We start from the raw sequence: 20477 nt of genomic DNA, 5'->3' as shown, positions 1-20477 counted from the left end.
CAGGAAAAATCAGGAAAATCCCAAATTCACCCAAACCGGAGCAGGAATCTCCTTTTATTCCCTTAAAAAATTCACATTTTTTTCGGGAATTTCACACCGCAGCCCCGCGGGGGGCGGGAAAACTGGGAATGGGGATCCCGGATTTTAGTGGGAAAAAGGGGATTTTTGGGCAAGGGGGCGTTCGCAGACGAAGAAGCACTCGAAGGTGCAGTGGACGTCGTTCCACTTCCCGGAGATCCAGAGGTGAGCGCAATCCTCGTTATTCCCGCTGTCGTTGGGCTCCCCCTCCTGCCAAAACCTGGGAAAAAAATCGGGATTTGGGATGGGAAGGGCCGCGGGGGAAAAGTCCCCATGAAAATTCCCAGTTTTGGGGGGGGAATTTTGCGAAGATCCTGAGATCTGGGGAGAAAAATTCCCCGAAACTCCAATATTTAGGGAGAGAAATTCTCCAAATTTTCAAGATTTGGAGGTGTTTTTGGGAGGGAATCCCCCAAAATTCCAACAATTGCGCTCCACAATTCCCCAGATCCCAATTTTTGCCTCACTTTCTGCAGAGAAAACTCCAAGAAAACCCCCCAGATTTGTGGGATTTCTGAGGGGGGGAAAAAATCCCAATTTCCCTCAAATTTGTGGGATTTCTGTGGGGGGAAAAACCCCCAAATCCCAACTTTGGGGTGGAATCCCGGGATTTTGGGGTGGAATCCTGGGATTTTGGGACCCGGGGCTCACGTGAAGGAGGATTTGTAGTCGGTGCCATCGACCCATTCCCAGTTTCCCTCGGAATTCCGGTCGGTGAGGCCGATCCAGAAGCGCTCGTTCCGCGCGCGGGACATCAGGAACTGCTGCGGGGCGGCGGGGAAATCGGGATTGTTGGGAAAATCGGGAAAATCCGCATCACGGGGGGTTTTTGGGATCAGTGGGGAAAAAGGGAAAATCAGGAAAATCGGGATAATCCAGGTTGGGATCACTGGGGTTTTTGGGATCACTGGGATCGGCAGGATTGTCAGGAAAATCGGAATAATCCGGATTGGGATCAGGATCTGGATTTCGGATTATGGGATTGGGATGGGGATTTGGTTTTGGGATTTGGGATCAGGGTGGGGATCGGGGATGGGAATTTTGGGATTTGGGATCAGGAACGGGGATGGGAATTTTGGGATTTGGGATCAGGATGGGGATCGGGGATGGGAATTTTGGGGATTTGGGATCAGGATGGGGATCGGGGATGGGAATTTTGGGATTTGGGATCACGGCGGGGATAAGGGATGGGGAATTTTGGGGATTTGGGATCAGGATCGGGGATAGGATTTTGGGATTTGGGATCAGGGCAGGGATCAGGGATGGGGATTTTGGGGGACCAGGGGGATCAGGATTTGGGGATCAGTGGGGATAGGGATTTTATGGGTGGGGGTGGGGGGGTGAGGGTTGGGGGGGGTTTGGGATAGGGGGACGGATTTTGGGATTTGGGATCACCTGCTCGGCGAAGCTGCCCACCACGACCAGGTCGGCGCGGCGCTCCCGGCACCGCTCCCGCGCCCGCTCCCAGCTCAGCCGCGCCAGCGAGAAATAATAACAATTCCCAGAGAAATATTCCCATTCCCGGGAATCCGCCCGGCACGGGAACACTGCCCAGGGAGAGGAAAAATCACCCAGATTCCGGGATCCGGGAATCCCCCAGGTGCTGGGATATTGGGAATATCCGGAGGGGAGAAATTTCAGGGAGTTTTGGGAATTTCGGGACTTACGGAAGGAATCCCAACTGGAAAAATTCCATTCCTGTTTCTCCTGGTGGAGTTTGGAGGAAATGGAGGAAACTGGGGGGGAAAAAAAGAGGGAAAAATTCCCGAAAAATTGGAATTCTGGGGTTTTTTGGGGGAATTTCCCACCCTTCGTATCCCAGGATTTGGGGATTTTGGGAATTTCCCACCCCAGTTCCAGATGGAATTTGTTTTTTTTTAGGATTGGGATGGGAATGAGGGATTTCAGGGAATTCAGGGAATTTGGGAATGATGGAATGAGGAGGAAATTCCAGGATTTGGGATGGATGGAGGAGGAGTCCACCTATGCAGGATTGGGGAATTACAGGGAATTTTGGGATTTGGGATGGGAATTCAGGGAATTCCGGGAATTGGGATGGATGGGAATGGAAAGGGGGGAACCGAGGGAATTCAAGGATTTGGGAACTCAGGGAATTGGGGTGGACGGGAATTCAGGTGAATCTCCTGGCCTGGGTTTCGGGAATGCCGAGGAATTCTGGGATTTGGGGTGGCCGGGGTGGGGGTTCTGACGTCGGGGATTTTGGGGATTTTGGGGATTTTGGGAATGTTTGGGGTGCCCCCACCTCTGGCCAGCGCCAGCGCGCTGAGGCCCAGCAGCAGCAGCGAGGAGAGCGCCAGGCTCAGGTACACGGCCGGGAAGGAGCGCGGGAGCCCCAGCCTGGAAAACGCGAAAACCGGAAATTGGGAAAACGGGGAATGGGGAGAAACCAGGAAATTGGGAAAAACTGGGGAGAAATGGGGGAGAAACCGGGAAATTGGGAAAAACGGGGAGAAATGGGGGAAAAACCGGGAAATTGGGAAAAACTGGGGAGAAATGGGGGAAAAACCGGGAAATTGGGAAAAACCGGGGAGAAATGGGGGAGAAACCGGGAAATTGAGAAAAAATGGGGAAAAATGGGGGAGAAACCGGGGAGATGGGGAAAATGGGGAAAACCAGGGAGAAATGGGGGAGAAACCGGAAATTGGGAAAAACCGGGGAGAAATGGGGGAAAATGGGGAGAAACCAGGAAATTGGGAAAAACCAGGGAGAAATGGGGGAAAAACCGGGAAATTGGGGAAAAACCAGGGAGAAATGGGGGAAAAACCGGGAAATTGGGGAAAAACCAGGGAGAAATGGGGGAAAAACCGGGAAATTGGGGAAAAACAGGGGGAAATGGGGGAAAATGGGGGAGAAACCGGAGAAATTGGGGAAAAAGGGGAAACTGGGGGAAATGGGGATAAAATGGGAAAGAACTGGGGATAAAATAGGAGAAAATGGGGAAAACAGGAAAAATGAGGGGAAATGGGGATAAAATGGGGGGAAATGGGGATAAAATGAAGAGAAATGGGAAAGAAATGGGATAAAAGGGGGAAAATCCAGGAAAATGGAGGGAAAATCCTGGGAATATCCTGGGAAAAAGCAGGGAAAATTTAAGGAACATCAAGGGAAAATCCAAGGAAAATCCCTCCCTGCTCTTCCCAGGATTTCCCCCCAGCTTTTTCCACTCTGTTTGTCCAGGGGTTAATCAATAACTGGGAATGCTCCGAGTTTGCCTCCAGGAGGGGAAAATTTGGGAATCATTCCTGGGATTTGGGCTTCTTTTATTTGGATTCTTTTGGGAATTATTCAGGGATTCGTTCCTGATTAATTCCAGGATTATTTTATTTGGGATCATTTGTTCCAATCATTATTTTGGGAATTATTTAAGGAATTATTTTGGGAATTATTAGGGAATTATTTTTTAAGAATTTCCTGATTATTTCTGGGATTCTTTTGGGAATTCCCACGATTTCCTCCCGGGATTCCCAGGAATTTGAAGCTCCCGGGAGTGGAATTTTTGGGATTATCCAAACTCCCCGCTCAGGAGAGGAAGAGGGAAGGAAAAGCCCTTGGAAAAACCCTTGGAAAAGCAGGAAAAATCCAGGAGTTCCACCTGGGAAGAGGCGCAGGTCATCCTGGAGCTCCTCTTCGTCCATCCTGGGATTTTTGGGGGGATTTTTTGGATTTTCTGGATCAGAGGCCGCAGGGGCACTCTGGGGATGATCCCGGGAATGTTCCGGTTCCTCCTTCCTCTCCAGGGGGTTAAAATTTAATCCAAGAATTTTTTGGGGCTGGATTTTTGGGCTTGGAGCCAATTCCAGAGAGTTGCAGAGGGTTTTTTCCCCCTTAATCTGAGGATTTTTTGGGATTTTTAGTGGGGTGTTCTTTTAATTATTAAGTGGATTTTTAGGGGTTTTTTGGGGGGGATTTCCGTGGACATTTGTGGGATTTTCGTGGATTTTTGTGAGGCTTTCACTGATTTTTATGGATTGTTCTTATTTTTTTAGGTGAATTCGAAAAGATTTTAAGGGATTCTTTGGATCTTGATGGGTTATCTTTCAGTTGCAGGGCATTTTAAAAAATTTTATGGATCTTTTGTGGATTTAAAAAAAAACTTGTAAATTTTTGTATATTTGTGGGGATTTTTTATTTATGTTGAGGATTTTTTAACGGCTTTTGGGCAACGTTTCTTTGTATTTGGGGGATTTTGGCAAATTATTATTTGACTTTTCGGTGGCTGCTGGGGGGATTTTTTTGGATTTTCAAGGACTTTCTTCCTCCCTTTGAATCAAAACCGCAAATACGGAAAGAAAGCGAGCCTGGGAAATCGGAACAATCGGGAATTATCCCCAAAAAACCTTGGATTTGGGAACCAATCCCACAATTCCGAGGGCACCGAGACCTGGATTTCATCACCAGGGGCAAATTCCGGCCGAATTTTTTGCCAGAATTTCAGAGGATTTGGGGTCAAAGCGGCCCAAAATGGCGGCAGGGCCCCGAGGGGCGGCGGAAAGGGCGGGAAAAAAGGGCGGGAAGAAGGTGGGGAAAGGGCAGGAAAAAGGCGAGGCCGGGGCGCCTCTGGGCGCCGTTCGTCCCCTGCCAGTCCCCCTTGTCCCCAGTGACCCCTCAGAGCCCCCCATGGAACCCAAAGACCCTCCCAGTAACTCCCAGTAGCTCCCAGTAACCCCCAGTACCCACCCGTGGGGGGGCCCAGGCCGCTCCTGCCGCCATCTTGGCCGTTGCTAACAACAAATGCCGTTGCCAGGCAACGCTTCAGGTAACAGGTGTCGGTGTGACGTCACGTCCCATACACAAAGATGTCAGTTCCGGACCCAGCAAAATGGCGGCCTGGAGGTAGTCGAGGGTTCTGGAGGCACCGGGAGCGCTCGGGAAGTACCGGGAGGCCCCTGAGGGGTCCCGGGGAGGCTCCGGAGGTCCGTGGGGAGGCCCGCAACCCTCTCCTCCCACCCCCCGAAATCCACCAACCCACTCCCGTTGGCCTTAATTCCTACTGCAGATGAGATTCGCGACGAGGATGAACGAACGACCACTAGCGGCTGCCGCGTCCCCTCGGTGTCCCCCGGTTCTCCCGGTGTTCCCCGCTTTCCTCCCCCGCCCCGGTTCTCCCCCTCCCATCCCCTCTGCGACCGAACCGGCGCCACGCTGAGGGTTTGAACCGGCCACACGCGTTCTGGAGCGTTGAATTTATTAATAATAAAGCTGCTTTTGAAGTCTCCGGTTATTTCGTGCTTCTGGTGGGACCAGGACGCCGTAACCAGGAACGGCGGAGGAGGTGCTGCGTCTTTGAGTTCCAGTGAAGTTTGTCCACGCACGGCCACCGTCCCTCCTTTCCCGCGCGCTTCTCGGCTTCACCGCGCGCCTGATTGACGCGCGGCTCCGCCAATAGGATTACAGAGTGAAGGGCGTCTCGTCTTAACCGGCCAATGGGCGCGCGAGCAGGGCGGGTTTGCCCGCCCCCTCCGCGCGCCGATGTGGGCGGGCCGCGCAGGGCGGGCAGAGGGAAGGGAAGATGGCGGAGGAGGAGAAGCTGCCCGCGGGATGGGAGAAGCGCATGAGCCGCAGCTCCGGTGGGGGCCTGAGGGCGGGGGGCTACCGGGAGGGAGCGCGGGGAAGGAGCAGCGGGGATGGGGGAGGTGGGAAAGGGAGGTGGGGGCGGGGTTGGGCTTTGGAGGCGATGAGGGGGCGTGGGGGGGTGGGCGGTGCGTGAGGGGAATTTGAGGAGGGGGCTCCGAATTGAGGGGAAGTTCTGTGGGGGTCATCGCCTCAGGGAGGGGGAGTCACTCTCGTGAGGAAAATTTGGGTGGGGGTCCCCAGTTCAGCGGGATTCTGAGGGGATCTTCACCTCAGGGAAGGGGGGGCGCCTCCGTGAGGGATTATTGGGGGGGCGTCAACTCCATGAAGGGAATTTGAGCGGGGGTCCCCCTCGTGAGGGGAATTTGGGGGGGATCGTCCCTCAGGGAAGGAGGCACCCCCAGTTGAGGAGGATTTGGGTGGGTGTCCCTCCCCAGCAGGAAGGGGCTCAGAACTGGGGAGGTTTTTCGGGGGTCAGAGGTTGATTTTTGGGGTCCAAACTTGATTGTGGGGGTGAGAACCTTGGGGTTTGGGGTTTATAACTTGGGGTTTGGTGAGTCGATCACTGATCAATAACCAATAATTGATCAATATGCCCTAGGAAGGGTGTACTACTTCAATCACCTGATGGTGGGGTCAATCCTGGGGTCTATAATCTGGTTTTTGTATCATTAAGCTGTTTTTTCCCTGCCAATCGCTAACCAATGAGTGATCAATAGACAATAATTGATCAGTAACTGTGGGATGGTTCTACTGCTTCAACCACTCTATGAACATGAGTCAGCGGTGTCTATCAATGAACTTTTAGGGTCTTTAATCTGGTTTTTGGGTTCCATAACCTCCATGTTCAGCACCAATCAGTAACCAATCACTGATCAATAACTGATATTTGATCAATAACTCCCTAGGGAGGCTGTACTACTTCAACGACCAGACAAACGCCAGCCAGCAGGGTCATTGCGCTGGGATTTGATAGGAATTACCTGGTTTTTCAGTGTAAATCAATACCCGATCACCAATCAATAACCAATAGCTGATCAATAACTCCATAGGATGCGTGTACTACTTCAACCACCTGACGGACGCCGGCCGGTGGGGTCAATGTTGGGGCCTGTAAGAGGGGTTTTGGTGCCGATAGCCAGGTTGTGCGATACCAATCAGTAACCAATAACCGATCAGTAACCGATAACCAATCAATAATCCCTCAGGACGGGTGTATTACTTCAACCATCTGGTGAACACGAGCCAGTGGGGTCAATATTGAGGCCTGCTAGAAGGGTTTTGGTGCTGCTAGCCAGGTTTTGTGATACCAATCAGTAACCAATAACTAATCGATAACTAATAAGTGATCAATAACCCTTCAGGACGAGTGTACTACTTCAACCACCTGGTGAATATGAGTCAGTGGGCTCAATATTGGGGCCTGTAAGAGGGGTGTTGGTGCCAATAACCAGGATTTTTGATACCAATCAGTGACGGACCAATAACCGATGGGCGATCAATAACTGACCACTCCCCCTGCAGGCCGGGTGTATTACTTCAACCACCTGACGAACGCCAGCCAATGGGAGCGGCCGAGCGGGGGCGCGCGGGCGGAGCCGGGCCGCGTGCGCTGCTCGCACCTGCTGGTCAAGCACAACCAGTCGCGGCGGCCGAGCAGCTGGCGGCAGGAGCGCATCACCCGCTCCAAGGAGGAGGCGCTGGAGCTCATCAACGGCGAGTGCTGGGCGTTCCTGGGACCGCCCGGGAATGCCGGGGGGGAAAACACCCTGGGAATGGTGATTTTGGGGGGAAAAAAAAGTTGGAATGGCGATTTTGGGGAAAAAAAAGCGGGGATGGTGATATATTTTTTTTTGTTTTGGGAAGAAAACCTGCAGGGACGTTGATTTGGGGTGGTTCTGAGGATGTTTTGGGGCTCTGTCTCCTTTCCTGTGGAATTTGCGGCATCCAGGGGAGTTTCGGGAGTGGTTTTGATCCCTAAATTTGGGGGTTTTCCCTTTTTTTTTTTTTTCAGGTTACATCCAGAAGATCAAATCGGGAGAGGAGGATTTTGAGTCTTTGGCTTCGCAGTTCAGCGACTGCAGCTCGGCCAAGGCTGGGGGGGACCTGGGAGCGTTCGGGAGAGGTGAGGGATTCATCCCAAAGAAACTCCAAATCCCTCAGTTCCAGGAGATTCATCCCAAAAAAACCCCAAATCCCTCAATTCCAGGGATTCATCCCAAAGAAACTCCAAATCCCTCAATTCCAGGAGATTCATCCCAAAAAAACCCAAATCCCTCAATTCCAGGAGATTCATCCCAAAAAAACCCCCAAATCCCTCAGTTCCACAGGATTCGTCCCAATAAAACCCAAATCCATAGTTTTTTAGGGATTTATCCCCCCAAATCCCCCATAATTCCAACTGGAATCAACTCCCCCCCTTCAAATCCCTGATTTTTCCTTTGGGAAACGCCCCAAATCCCAAATGTTTTATGGAATTTTGGGTGGTACTACCTCTCTTTTCAGGTTGAAACCTCCCTAAATGTGGTTTTTTTTCCCTTTATGACACAAAACTCCATCTGGCATCGATCCAGCAGGACAAACTCCCGGAATCAATCCCCCCCTACCCCTTCCAAATCCCAGAGTTTTCCCCGGGAAGCGCCCCGGATCCCAATTTTTTTTGTGGAATTTCGGGTTGCAGGGCAGATGCAGAAGCCGTTTGAGGACGCCTCGTTCGCGCTGCGGGCCGGCGAGATGAGCGGCCCCGTGTTCACGGAATCCGGGATCCACATCATCCTCCGCACGGAGTGAAGTGCCTTGGCAGGGCGGGGCCTCCCGGGAATCCCGCGGGAACGGGCGGGAATCCACGGGGAGCCCGTGGGGATCCGTGGGAATCCATGGGGAAGCCACGGGAATTCGCGGAACCCCTGGGGGATCCGTGGAGATCCGTTGGGATCTGTAGAAATCTGTTAACTCCGCGGGAAGCCGTGGGAATTCTCAGGAATCCACGGGAATCCACAGGAAATCCACGGGAGTCTGTGGGAATCCTCAGGAAATCCATGGGAATCTATGGAGATCCATGGGAATCCTCAGGAATTCACGGGAACTCACGGAAATCCTCAGGAATTGATGGGAATCTATGGAAATCCTCAGGAATCCATGGGAATTCATGGAGGTCCATGGGAATCCTGAGGAATCCATGGAAATCCGTGGGAATCCACAGAAATCCATGGGAATCCACGGGAATCCCGCCCCGCGCTCCCCACCACGAACTCCAGATCCCACAACTTCTCCATTATTCCCTCCTGGGTGGGAGCAAAGACGGGGAATTCCTGCGGTTTTTGGGAATGCTGGGTTGGCCAGAGCCGGCTCTTGGCGGTCCCATGGTGGTGGCGGTGACAATGGCAACGATGGCGATGGCCAGCAGTGACAGTGACAGCAAGGACAAATGACAAATGAAGGTGACAGCGACGATGCCCAGTGAAGGTGACAATAACCAGTGATGGTGGCCATGACCATGACAATGTCTGTGACCAACAGTGGTGACAATGACCACGACCAATGGAGATGGCAATGACCATGACCAATGAAGATGACAATGACCAACGATGGTGACCGTGACCATGAGCAACACCCAACAAAGGTGACAGTGACCATGACCAATGAAGATGACAATGACCATGACCAATGATGGTGATGACGATGATGACCAGCCATAGCAATGGCCAGCAATGATGACAGTGATGATGATGATGACAGTGACAGTGATGATGGAGACAGCAATGACAATGACACCAATGACAAAGACACCAATGACGATGACACCGATGACGATGACACTGATGACAATGACACCGAACTGATGACAATGACACCGATGACGATGACACCAATGACGATGACACCAATGACAATGACACCGATGACGATGACACCAATGACGATGACACCGATGACAATGACACCAATGACGATGACAACGATGACGATGACAACGATGATGACGCCACCACCGAAGGTGCTGTGGCCAGTGCCAGGCCAGGCCCCTCCCCCACCCCCTGCATGTTTATTTAACTCATTCCTGCTCTTTTCTCCCCAAAAAACGCCTCCGATCCGAAGGCTCCGCTTGATTCAAGCCATTAATTAATAATTACTCGTTAATTAATAGCAAAGATGTGGCAGCTCCCATGGTGTCCCTCCACAGCATCCATCCGGATTGTCCCAGGAATTTCCCGGCACTATCGCTTGGAATCCCAAAAAACTGCCGGATTTTTGGGGTAAATTCACAGGAAACTGGGAAAAAGTGGCCGGAGTTCCGTTTGCCCGCCCTCTCGGGGCCACAGGTTTTCAGTTTGGGGTGAAAAAAAGTTGGATTTCGGGAGGTTTTTTCCGAGATTTTTCGGTTCTGCTGTTGTTTCTGCTTCATTCAGTTGGAAAAAAAAAAAGGAAAAATCCCAAAAATCCCAGCTTGGATCCATGCAAAAATTCCCAAAAAAAGCTGTAAAGCCCTGGCTCTTTTCCTGCAGAAATAAATCCCCCTCCAGTGGAATTCTGGTAATTCTGGGTCTTTCTTTCTCCCTCTTTTTTTTTTTTTTTTAATAAATTGGAATTTTTTTGGTTTGGTTTTTTTTTTTGGTGGGATTTGGAGGTTAAAATGGACAGAAAATGGGCTAAAATTGGGAATTTTGGGATTTATTTAATAGGAAAATGGGATTTATTAGTAGGACATGATTGGATTTGTTAATAGGGAATAGAATTTATTTCATAGGGAATATGGGATTTGTTAATAGGAAATACGGGGTTGATGGGAAATATGGGATTTATCAATAGGAATATGGGATTTATCAATAGGGAATGGATTTATTTAATGGGGAATATGGGATTTAGTTAATGGGGAATATGGGAAGTAGGGGGCAGTTCCAGGGGGCACTGGAGACCCTCTTAAAACTCCCCCAAATCGCCCTAAAATCCCCCAAATCCTCCCCAAACTCCCCATAAATCCCAAAAAAAACCCAAATCCCCCAAATCCCTAAATCCTCCTGCCAAAAAACCATAAATACCCTTGAAATTCCCCCAAAATCCTCCCAACCCCAAAAAATCCTCCAGATCAAAGGGATTTGGGGGGAATTTAGGGGGATTTGGGGTTTTTGGGAGGGCTATTTTAGGTTGGGGGGCGTGGGGCAGAATTTGGGGGGATTTGGGGTTTTTTAGGGGGTTTACGTATTTTTGGGAGGGGGTTTGGGGGGGTTTGGGTTGATTTGGGGTTTTTGGGGAGGAGGATTTCAGAGTGGGGGGGTGTGGAGCAGATTTGGGGGAGTTTTGAGGGGATTTCGGGCGGATTTGCGGAATTTGGGGGCGATTTCGGAGAATTTTGGGGAATTTGGAGAGACGGGAAGAAGGGGGGGTGGGAACCACGAGACCACGCCCCACTCCCCAAACTCCCCCACCAAGTCCCCCCCAAAATCCCCCAAATCCCCCCAAAATCCTCTCCCCCCACCCTACCTCCCCCCGGCGACCCCTCCCCAATTTTTTTTGGATTTTTGGGGGATTTTTCGGGATTTTTTGGGGGGGATTTTCTTTTGGGCGGCTCCGAGGCTGCGGCTGCGCGGAGGCTCCGGGGTGGGGAGGGGGGGGGGGGGGGGCGTTGGGAATTATTTGGGAATTTTCGGGGGTCCTGGAGGAGTTTTGGGGGATTTTGGGGGGGTTGGGGGGCGTCAGGATGCGCTTCCTCCCCCCCAGCCTCGTCCTCCTCCTCCTCCTCCTCTGCGCCAGGCAGGTAAGGGGGGGAATTTCGGGAATTCTTTTGTGGGGGGAATTTTTTGGGATTTGGGAGGTGGTTTTTTTTGGGAGGGGGAGGAGGGCGACGGCGGCGGGAATTTTGGGAATTGCGGGAATTTTGGGAATTGCGGGGATGGCTCTGGGTGTGGCCGTGGGGGAAGGGAGCGGGACACGGGGACAGCGCGGGGGGGGGGGGCGAGGGAAGGGGGGGGGGGGCACTGGGGACACTGGGGGGGCACTGGGGACACCCCAGTTTGAACTGGGGGACACCTGGGGAGACTGGGAGATACTGGGGGGACTCTAGGGGCAGCCGAAGACACTGGGGGAAAGGAAATCTCCAAAAACTCCAAAATTCCCCCCGAAACCGCCCACATTTCCCCCCAAAAATCTCCAAAACCCCCCCAAATTCCCCCCAAAACCCCCAAAATTTCTCCCCCAAAAAACTCCAAAAACCCCAAAATTCCCCCCCAAAAAGCCAAAACCGCGCGGGTTGGGGGATTTTGGGGGTCCTGGGGGAATTTGGGGGTTCTGGCCCCCTAAATTTGGGATATTGGGGGGTTCCCACCCCGAACTCGCCCCAAACCGCCCCAAACCCGCCCCAAACTCGCCCCTCACTAATCCCGGCCTAAACCCGCCCCAAGCCCGCCCCGGAGCCGCCCCCGGTGCCGGTGCCGGTCCCGCCCCGTTTCGGGGCCGTTCGGGGCTGGCCCCGGGCCAGCGGCAGCGACGTCAGCCCCGGGCCCCGCTCCCGGCGGGGGCGGCTCGGAGCGGGCCCGGCACCGGCACCGGCACCGGCGCCAGCCCCGGGACGGGGGCGACACCGCCGGACAGTGGCGACACTCCCGGGGGGGCTTTGGGGGCTCCCGGTGCCGCCCCGGGACCCCTTTAGAACCGCGGGGGCGGCTCCGATCGGGCCGGTACCGGGTCCCGGTGCCACCCCCGGTTCCCGGTACCGCGTTTTTAAGGTGGGGGAGGCTCTGCTCGAACCGGTCCCGGTTCCCGGTACCACCCCCGGGAGGAGCTGAGTGTGCCACCACCGGTAGCCGGTCCCGGTTCCCGGTGCCGCGTTTTACGGCGGGGTCTCTGCTCGAACCGGTCCCGGTCCGGTTCCCGGTGCCACCCCCGGGTCCCGGTCCCGCGTTTTTACGGTGGGGGCTTTGCTCGAACCGGTCCCGGTCCCGGTTCCCGGTACCGCGTTTTCGCTGCGGTGGGGAGGGAGGGAGGGAGAGGGGGGGCTCTCCTCGAGCGGCTGCCGGTTCCCGGTGTCACCGGGGGGGTGATGGGCACGGGGCGCTGCCGGTGGCGGCGGCGGCGGCGACAATGACGGTGCCGCTGCTGAAGATCGGGGCCGTGCTCAGCACCATGGCCATGGTCACCAACTGGATGTCCCAGACCCTCCCGTCGCTCGTGGGACTCAACGGCACCGCCGTGTCCCGGGCCGGGACATCCGAGAAAATCGTGAGTGACCCCCCGGTACCGGGAGGGGTCGGTTTTGTTGGGGTTTTTTTTGGGGGGTGGGGGATTTTTTGGGAGATTTCGGGGGTTTTTGGGGCTGGCGGAGGCTGCGATCGGGAGATGCGGCAGAGGTGGGGGTGGGGTGGGGGGAACCCCCCGGTGATTACCGGTGCACCGGGACCCCCCGAAACCCCCCCAGGGACCCCCGCTCTCCCCCCCGGTTTTGGGGACCCCTCCCTTTGCCGCCTCCCTGGCACCCCCAAATTTTGGGGACCCCCCCCTTTGCCACCCTCTGAATCCCCCCCCGCTGCTTCCCGGTGCACCGGGACCACCCAACCCCCCCCGGAACGTCCCTGAATCCTCGCGCTCCGGTTTTGGGGGCGCCCCCCGAGCACCCCCCGCATCCTCCCGCTCGCCCCCGAATTTTGGGACCCCCCCCCCTTTGCCACCTCCGGCACCTCCAGAATCCCCCGGGGACCCTCCCGGGCATCCCCCGATTTCTGGGGACCCCCCCGGTTTTGGGGACCCCCCCCCGGAATTCCTCCCGGAAACCCCAAATTTTAGGGACCCCCCCAAATTCTCCCTCCAATTCTTCCCCCCACTTCCCAAAATTCCGCTGGAACCCCCCCCTGGAATTCCCACCGGGAATTTTGGGATCCTCCCCCCCCCCCCAAATTTTGGGATGATCCCCGGACCTCCCCCGCAATTTTTGGGGGTCCCCATCCCATTTTGCCCCTGGAAAATCCAAATTTTGGGGGAATTTTGGGACTGCGGCAGCTCCGGGGGAAAAAGAATTTCCAAAATTATTGCCCCCTCCACCCCAAAATTGGAACGGGGGTGGTTTTGGGGTTAAAAATCTGGTTTTTAGAGGTTTCTGGAAAGGGGGGGGCTAAAATTTGGGGGCAGAGCTTTGGGTATTGCTGGGAATTTTAGGAAGAGGAGGAAAATTTGTAATCAATTTGGATGAACCCCCCGAAAAATCGCGATTGGAATTTGGGGGGGGGGGTGGGAGGGAAGGCCTGGAAAAGGGGGGAGGGGGGTTTTTTGGGGAGTTTGGGGGATTTTTGGAGGTTTCTTTTTATTTTGGGGTTTTTTTGGGATTTTTTAAATTTTGGGACCGCATTCCCAGCTCCCCCCACCAGCTGTCAATCAACGCCGCGGGGTAATTAGCGGCCGCGGACGTTAATTAGCGCCTCATTAACCACCCTTGTCCCTCATTTATCACCGGGAAGCGGCCCCTGGAATAAAAACTAGGAATGAGCAGAATTCAGCCCAAAAATCCCGGGAGTTTTTCTTTTTTTTTTTTTTTTGCTTGTTTGCTTTTATGTTTTGTGGTTTTTGGGGAAAACCGGATTTTTAAATTTTTTTTTTCCTCCCCTTCCCAAAGGGATGGGATGGAATTTCCCAGTTCGGCCCTGGGAATTTGGCATTTGGGGAGAAAAAATTGGGATTTGGGAAGAAAAATTTGGATTCTCACACCACCCCCAAAAAATGGGAAGAGCTCTCTCTTTTTTTATTCCTGGATTTTGGGGGTTCTGGAATGAGGGAGAATCCCTGGGTTTTGGGGTCCCTCATTCCTGAATGTTCGGGACACAATCCCTGAATTTGGGGTCTCGTCCCTTGGAAATTCACCCTTTTCCCCCAAAGATCCCAAATTCCTCTCCCCAGTTTCCTTCTCATCCCAAATTCCCCCCTTTTCCCCCCAAATCCCAGATCCCAAATCCTGCCTCCATCCCTGAGAAATTCCCTCTTTTTTCCCCGTCCCCCCCTTTTTTTTCCCCCAAAATCCCAAATCCCTGGGAAATTCCCACTTTTCCCCCAAAATCCCAAATCCGAAATCTCGCCTCCATCCCTGGAAAATTCTCCCTTTTTTTCCTCTTTTCCCCCCAAAATCCCAAACCCCTCCCAGCGCCTCCCCCTGGCCAGGCCGCTCTCATTAATTATTCATTAACTCTCCCTCATTAATTATTCATTACGCTCCCTAATTAAGGATTCATGACGGCTCCAGAGGCTGGGGGAGGGGCTGCGGCTGCTCCCGCTCCCGTTTTTTTCCCTGGGAATTTTTTTATTTCCGGATTTTCCCTTTTGGGTGGAAAAACGGCGATTTTGGGGCTGGCGCCAAGTGGGGTAATTCCCGAGGTTTATCCCGGTTTTTTTTTGAGGGGTTTATCCCGAATTTTTGGGGAAATCCTGGAGGGATTTTCCCTTATTTATTTTTTTTACCTGTGGAGTGTGACGTCAGTGCGGTTGTGACGTCATCTGCCAGGGAATGGGAGGAAAAATGGGAAAAAGGGGGGAAGGAAGGAAAAATGGGGAAAAAGGGGGGAAATGGGGAAGAAAGATGGGGAAGAAAGAGGGGGAAATGGGGGGAAAGTGGCTGAAAAGAGACCCAAATGGGAATAAACTGAATTTTGGGATCGGGATTCTCTGGTACCTGGGAATTTCCAGACCTCCCCCGTGTTTTTTGGGAATTCTGAGGTGCCGATCCCGATTTTCCAGACCCTTTTCCAGAGCCCAGACGAGGGCTGGCAGGTTTTCACCTCGGCGCAGGCTCCGGACGGGAAATGTCTCTGCACCGCCGTGATCCCCGTGCAGGGATCCTGCTCCCGCGACCTCCGCAGCCTCCAGCTCCGGCAGCTCCTGGAAAAGGTCGGGAATTCCCGAACGGTCCAGAACCGATTGCTGATTAATCAGTTAATTGATGGGAACGGGTTAATTATTGTGGAATTTGTTAATGAATTAACTTGCGTGGGTAATGGGGGGGTTAATTGGTGTTGGGAATGTGGGGATTTGGAATTGAGGGGAAAATCCCTGTGGGATTCCAGGGATGAGGATCCTTATGGAGATTGCCATTAATGACTGTGATGAACCCCATTAATGACCGTGGTTGACCCCATTTATCACCCTGATTAACCCCATTAATAACTGTGGTTAACCCCATTAATGACCGCGATGAACCCCATTAATTACCGTCATTGACCCTATTAATGACCATTATTAACTCCATTAATTGCTGTGATTAACCCCATTAATTACGGCGATTAACCCCATTAATGACCGTGATGAACCCCGTTAATAACCCGATTAACCCCATTAATTACCGTAATTAACCCCATTAACGACCTCTGCAGGTGCAGAACATTTCCCAGTCCATGGAAGTCCTGGACCTCCGCACCTTCCGGGACCTGCAGTACGTGCGGAACACAGAGGCGCTGATGAAGGGCCTGGACTCGCGGCTCCGCGTGGCCTCTGAGGGCCACAAAGCCCTCAACGCCCGCAGCTTCCAGGTGAGAAACTCACACTTTTTATCTCAAAAAAATCCCAGCGTTCCGGCCCTTTTTCCCCCCTGATTTATTCCGTGATTTCCCCTGATTTATTCCCGCTGTATTTCAGTTTTCCGCTTGTTTATTCCTTCCACATGTCAGGATTTTTCCCGTGGGATCAGGCCTTAGGATCCTTTTGGGGCTTCCAGAGCTGAAAACCCCAAATTTTTTTGGAATTCCCAAACCTGAACACCCCCATTTATCCCAAGGAACAAACAGCTTCCAAAAAAACCCCTGAACCCCGGGATTTTGGAACCAATTTTTCCCTTTTTTTTTTTTTTTCGCTCAAGATTGGAAGGTGAACCCTGGGATTTCAGGACTGATTCTTCCCAAATTTTTTCCTCAGGATCTGAAGGAACAACAACGTGAACCCTGGGATTTTGGGGGCCGTTTTTCCCGATTTTTTTTCTGCAGGATCTAAAGGCGAATACCGGGATTTTGGGGCCATTTTTCCCGATTTTTTTTCTGCAGGATCTGAAGGAGAAGATGCGGGAGCTGCTGCCGCTGCTGCCGGTGCTGGAGCAGTACAAGGCGGACTCGCGGCTCATCGTGCACCTCAAGGACGAGGTCAGGAACCTCTCGGGGATTCTCCTGGCCATCCAGGAGGAGATGGGAGCCTACGACTACGAGGAGCTGCAGCAGCGCGTGCTGCTGCTGGAGGCGCGGCTGCACGCCTGCCTGCAGAAACTGGGTAAAAAAATCCCATTAGGAATCCCGAATTTTGTCTCAAATCCTAAGAAAACGTGGTGGAAATCGGCCTGAAAATCGTCTCCAAAGTTGTGTTTGAAATCCGCCCCAAACCCACAAAAAATCTGCCCAAAATCCCCTCAAAACATCTCTAAAATCACACCCAAAATCCACTCCTAAAACCCCAAAATCCCCCAAAATCTGCCCCAAATCCCCTCCTATAAGTCCCCCAAAATGTATCCAGAATCCCTTCCAAATGCCCCCAAACATCTCTAAAATCCCTCCCAAATCCGTCCCAAAATCCCCCAAAACCTTGCCAAAACTCCCCCCCAAAACCTCTGCAAAATCACCTCAAATTCTGTCCAAAATCCACCCACAAATCCCCCAAAACACACCGAAAATCCCATTTTCCCTTCACAATCACATTCGCAGACCCTCCAGGGCTTTTCTGACCCCACTGTGGCCCCAATCCCTGATTTCCCCCTAATTCCCATTTTTTCCCTGGTTTTCCAACTCCCTGATTTTTCCCGTAACTCCCACTTTTCCGAACCCGTGATTTTTCCCAAAATTCCATTTTTTCCCCCCAACTTTTCCAGGCTGTGGGAAGCTGACAGGGGTCAGCAACCCCATCACCATCCGCGCCTCGGGATCGCGCTTTGGATCCTGGATGACTGACACGATGACGCCCAGCACCGACAGCCGGGTGAGGGCCACCCCCAAAAACCAGTATTTTCCCAAAAAATCCCCTGGATCTGATGGGATTTGGGGGGATCTGGGGATGATCCTGACACTTTTCAGGCATGGTGATCCCTGAAAATCCATGGATTTGGCACGTGGAAGGGAATCTAAAATCCCCTCCCAAAATCTCCCCTAACATCCCCCAAAACTTCCTGGAGTCCTCAAATCTTGGATTTGAGGGGGATTTGGGCAAAATCCCAGCAATTTTCTGGTGAAAATCCATGGATTTGGCACCTGGCCGGGAACCCGTGGGTCGGTTTTGTGGTCCCCACCCCCACACCACGGATTTGGGATTTGGGCACAATCCCTGTACTTTTTGGGCACTGTTCCCTGAAAATCCTGGATGGGGGATTTGATCACATCTCCAGTGGGTTTAGAGCCCACCTCGACGAGGTTTTGGAACCCACCTTGAAGAGGTTTTGATCCCATCCTGAGGGGCTTCTGACCCTACCTTGAAAGGAGTTTGATCCTACCTTGCCCGCCTTGAAACCCCATTTTGACCCCATTTTAACCCCGTTTTCCCCTGTTTTAACCCCGTTTCCCCCTTCCAGGTGTGGTACATGGACGGCTACTACAAGGGCCGGCGTGTGCTGGAATTCCGCAGCCTCAGCGACTTCGTCTCCGGCCAAAACTTCGTCCAGCACCTCCTGCCTCACCCTTGGGCCGGCACTGGCCACGTGGTCTTCAACGGCTCCTTGTACTACAACAAATTCCAGAGCAATGTCGCCGTGCGCTACCACTTCCGCTCCCGCAGCGTCCTGGTGCAGCGCAGCCTCGCCGGCGCCGGCTACAACAACACCTTCCCCTACTCCTGGGGCGGCTTCTCTGACATCGACTTCATGGTGGATGAGAACGGCCTCTGGGCCGTCTACACCACCAACCAGAACGCCGGGAATATCGTGGTGAGCCGCGTGGATCCGCACACCCTGGAAGTGCTGAGGAGCTGGGATACGGGGTACCCCAAACGCAGCGCGGGCGAGTCCTTCATGATCTGTGGGATTCTCTACGTCACCAATTCCCACCTGGCTGGCGCCAAGATTTATTTCGCTTACCACACGAACACTTCCAGCTACGAGTACACGGATATCCCCTTCCATAACCAGTATTCCCACATTTCCATGCTGGACTACAACCCGCGGGAGAGGGTGCTCTACACCTGGAATAACGGCCACCAGGTCATCTACAATGTCACGCTCTTCCACGTCATCAACACGGCCGGAGAGCTGTGATGGACATTCCCAAGGGGAGAAAGAGAATTCCCAGCTTTTTGTTTTCTACGCTTCCACGCTTCCCCTTTATCATCTGCGGAATAATTCCAGAGGGACGCAATGATGAGGTGGAAATTCCCAGTTCTCGGCGAGTCCCAAACTCTAATTCTGCTTTATTTCCATTATTTTGTACCTATGCTGCATTTCTCTCTTTTCCCCTCTTTTTTTCTTTTTTTTTTTTTCCCTTTTTTTCTCCCCTTTTATCTTTTTTTCCTTTTTTGTCCCCTTTTCCCCACTCTTTCCCCCCTTTATTTCCCCATTTTTTCCCAGCTCGTAGGATTTTTTTTTTCCCCCACATTCTTCTCCCAATTCTGCAATTTTTTTCCCCTCGTCTTCCTCCTCCTCCTCCTCTGGAATTCCGTCGGATTCATGGCGCATGGAGCTGCTCTGCCTTGGGTTTTTCTGTATTTTTTTGGGGAATTTCGGGGCCAAATCCCATCTTTATTTCGACGGCAAATTAAAAAAAAATCTCTCTGGCATTTGGTGGGAGTTGATGACTTTTCCCCCCACTCCTTTCTGCCCAGTTTTTAATTATTTTAAAAATGTATTATTTTAATTACTTGCTCCCAGGGTTTTTCTGATGTTTTCCTGCTTTTTCCCTGCCTGTTTTTCCAAAGAGGAAGAGGCGGGAAAGGGGGAAAAAGGATGGAAAACAGGAAAAGAGGATAGAAAGGTGGAAAAGAGGATGGAAAAGAAGAAAAGACAAGGGATGAAGAAGTTGGGAGGATTCAGAGGGGGTGGAGGGATTTGGGATAGTCCTGAAGGTTTGGGATAATCCCAGGAATGGGCACAGATCCCACTGGGGGTTGGGAATGGGCACGGATCCCAGGAATGGGCACAGATCCCAGTCCTGGCACAAGAGGAAGAATTTTGGGAAGTGCGTCTGAGCTCCCGCTGGCTCTGGGCAGCACCAGGAAAAGGCCCTGCAGGGATTAATTAGGAATTTAATTGGGAATTATGACCAGCACAGCAGGGAGGGATCCAAGGGGCCGGAGCAATGGCAGTGGCACCTGGTGAGAGGGAACAGGGAATGGGAATGGGAATATGGGAATGGAACAGGGAATATGGAAATCAAAAGGCTGGACCAGGAATACGAGAACAGGACAGGGAATATGGGAATGGGAATATGGGAATGGCAACCAGACAGAGAATTTGGGACAGGGAATGAGACCGGGAGTGGGATCCAGACTGGGATGGGAGCAGGATGGGACCAGCAGTGGGGTGATACGGCGTGGAGGGTCCAGTGTTGGCTAAATGCTCATGGAGTCTCTAGAATTATTTACTTGTTTCTTGTTGCGAGATAGGATTAGGAGGAAGTTAAAGCAGGCATAAAACTTTAAAAGGGTATAAAGAAAACTTTAGTAATAGGACTAAAAGAAGGAATAGTAAGAATCAGAATAAAACTTAAGGAACACCTCCTCCCCACAACTTCTTATCTTTCCTACTGACAATGTACAGTAACAAATTTGGTATTCTCAGTCAGTTTATTTCTGCTAAAATAATCTTTCATCAGTTTTCTTAGGGAGAGGAGTCTTTCTTGCCATGGCTGTGGAGATTTCTCTACCGGGAACAGTTTTCT

General features: G+C 52.4%; 3 protein-coding genes across 6 annotated transcripts; 2 read left to right on the top strand and 1 right to left on the bottom strand.

Annotated features, from left to right (window-relative positions):
- Positions 1–41: 41 nt before the first annotated feature.
- Positions 42–3734, bottom strand: LOC115916421 (hepatic lectin-like). Its single transcript, XM_030970132.1, has 6 exons — positions 3692–3734; positions 2342–2503; positions 1746–1814; positions 1474–1625; positions 730–842; positions 42–298 (listed from the first exon to the last, which is right to left on the bottom strand). Exons 1-6 carry the CDS (start codon positions 3732–3734, stop codon positions 145–147), a joined length of 693 nt encoding a protein of 230 aa, XP_030825992.1. The 3' UTR covers positions 42–144.
- A 1848-nt stretch (positions 3735–5582) lies between these two features.
- PIN1 (peptidylprolyl cis/trans isomerase, NIMA-interacting 1) lies at positions 5583–9501 on the top strand. The gene is made up of 4 exons (XM_030970164.1): positions 5583–5666; positions 7195–7386; positions 7685–7795; positions 8351–9501. The coding sequence occupies exons 1-4, from the start codon at positions 5609–5611 to the stop codon at positions 8458–8460; spliced, it is 471 nt and encodes a 156-aa protein (XP_030826024.1). The 5' UTR covers positions 5583–5608; the 3' UTR covers positions 8461–9501.
- A 1869-nt stretch (positions 9502–11370) lies between these two features.
- On the top strand, positions 11371–19136 carry OLFM2 (olfactomedin 2). Of its 4 annotated transcripts, XM_030970161.1 has the most exons (7): positions 11391–11425; positions 12820–12885; positions 15382–15531; positions 16014–16169; positions 16677–16896; positions 17489–17595; positions 18182–18859. In XM_030970161.1, exons 4-7 carry the CDS (start codon positions 16035–16037, stop codon positions 18857–18859), a joined length of 1140 nt encoding a protein of 379 aa, XP_030826021.1. In that variant the 5' UTR covers positions 11391–11425; positions 12820–12885; positions 15382–15531; positions 16014–16034. The 4 variants fall into 4 exon arrangements, with proteins under 4 accessions (XP_030826023.1, XP_030826021.1, XP_030826020.1 ...); XM_030970163.1 differs by lacking the exon at positions 12820–12885 and having other exon boundaries at positions 11371–11425; XM_030970160.1 differs by lacking the exon at positions 11391–11425 and having other exon boundaries at positions 12141–12885; positions 18182–19136.
- Positions 19137–20477: the final 1341 nt, after the last annotated feature.

Source organism: Camarhynchus parvulus, unplaced genomic scaffold, assembly GCF_901933205.1.
Source record: "Camarhynchus parvulus unplaced genomic scaffold, STF_HiC, whole genome shotgun sequence".
Taxonomy (NCBI): domain Eukaryota; kingdom Metazoa; phylum Chordata; class Aves; order Passeriformes; family Thraupidae; genus Camarhynchus; species Camarhynchus parvulus.
This window is presented reverse-complemented; position numbering and strand designations above follow the sequence as displayed.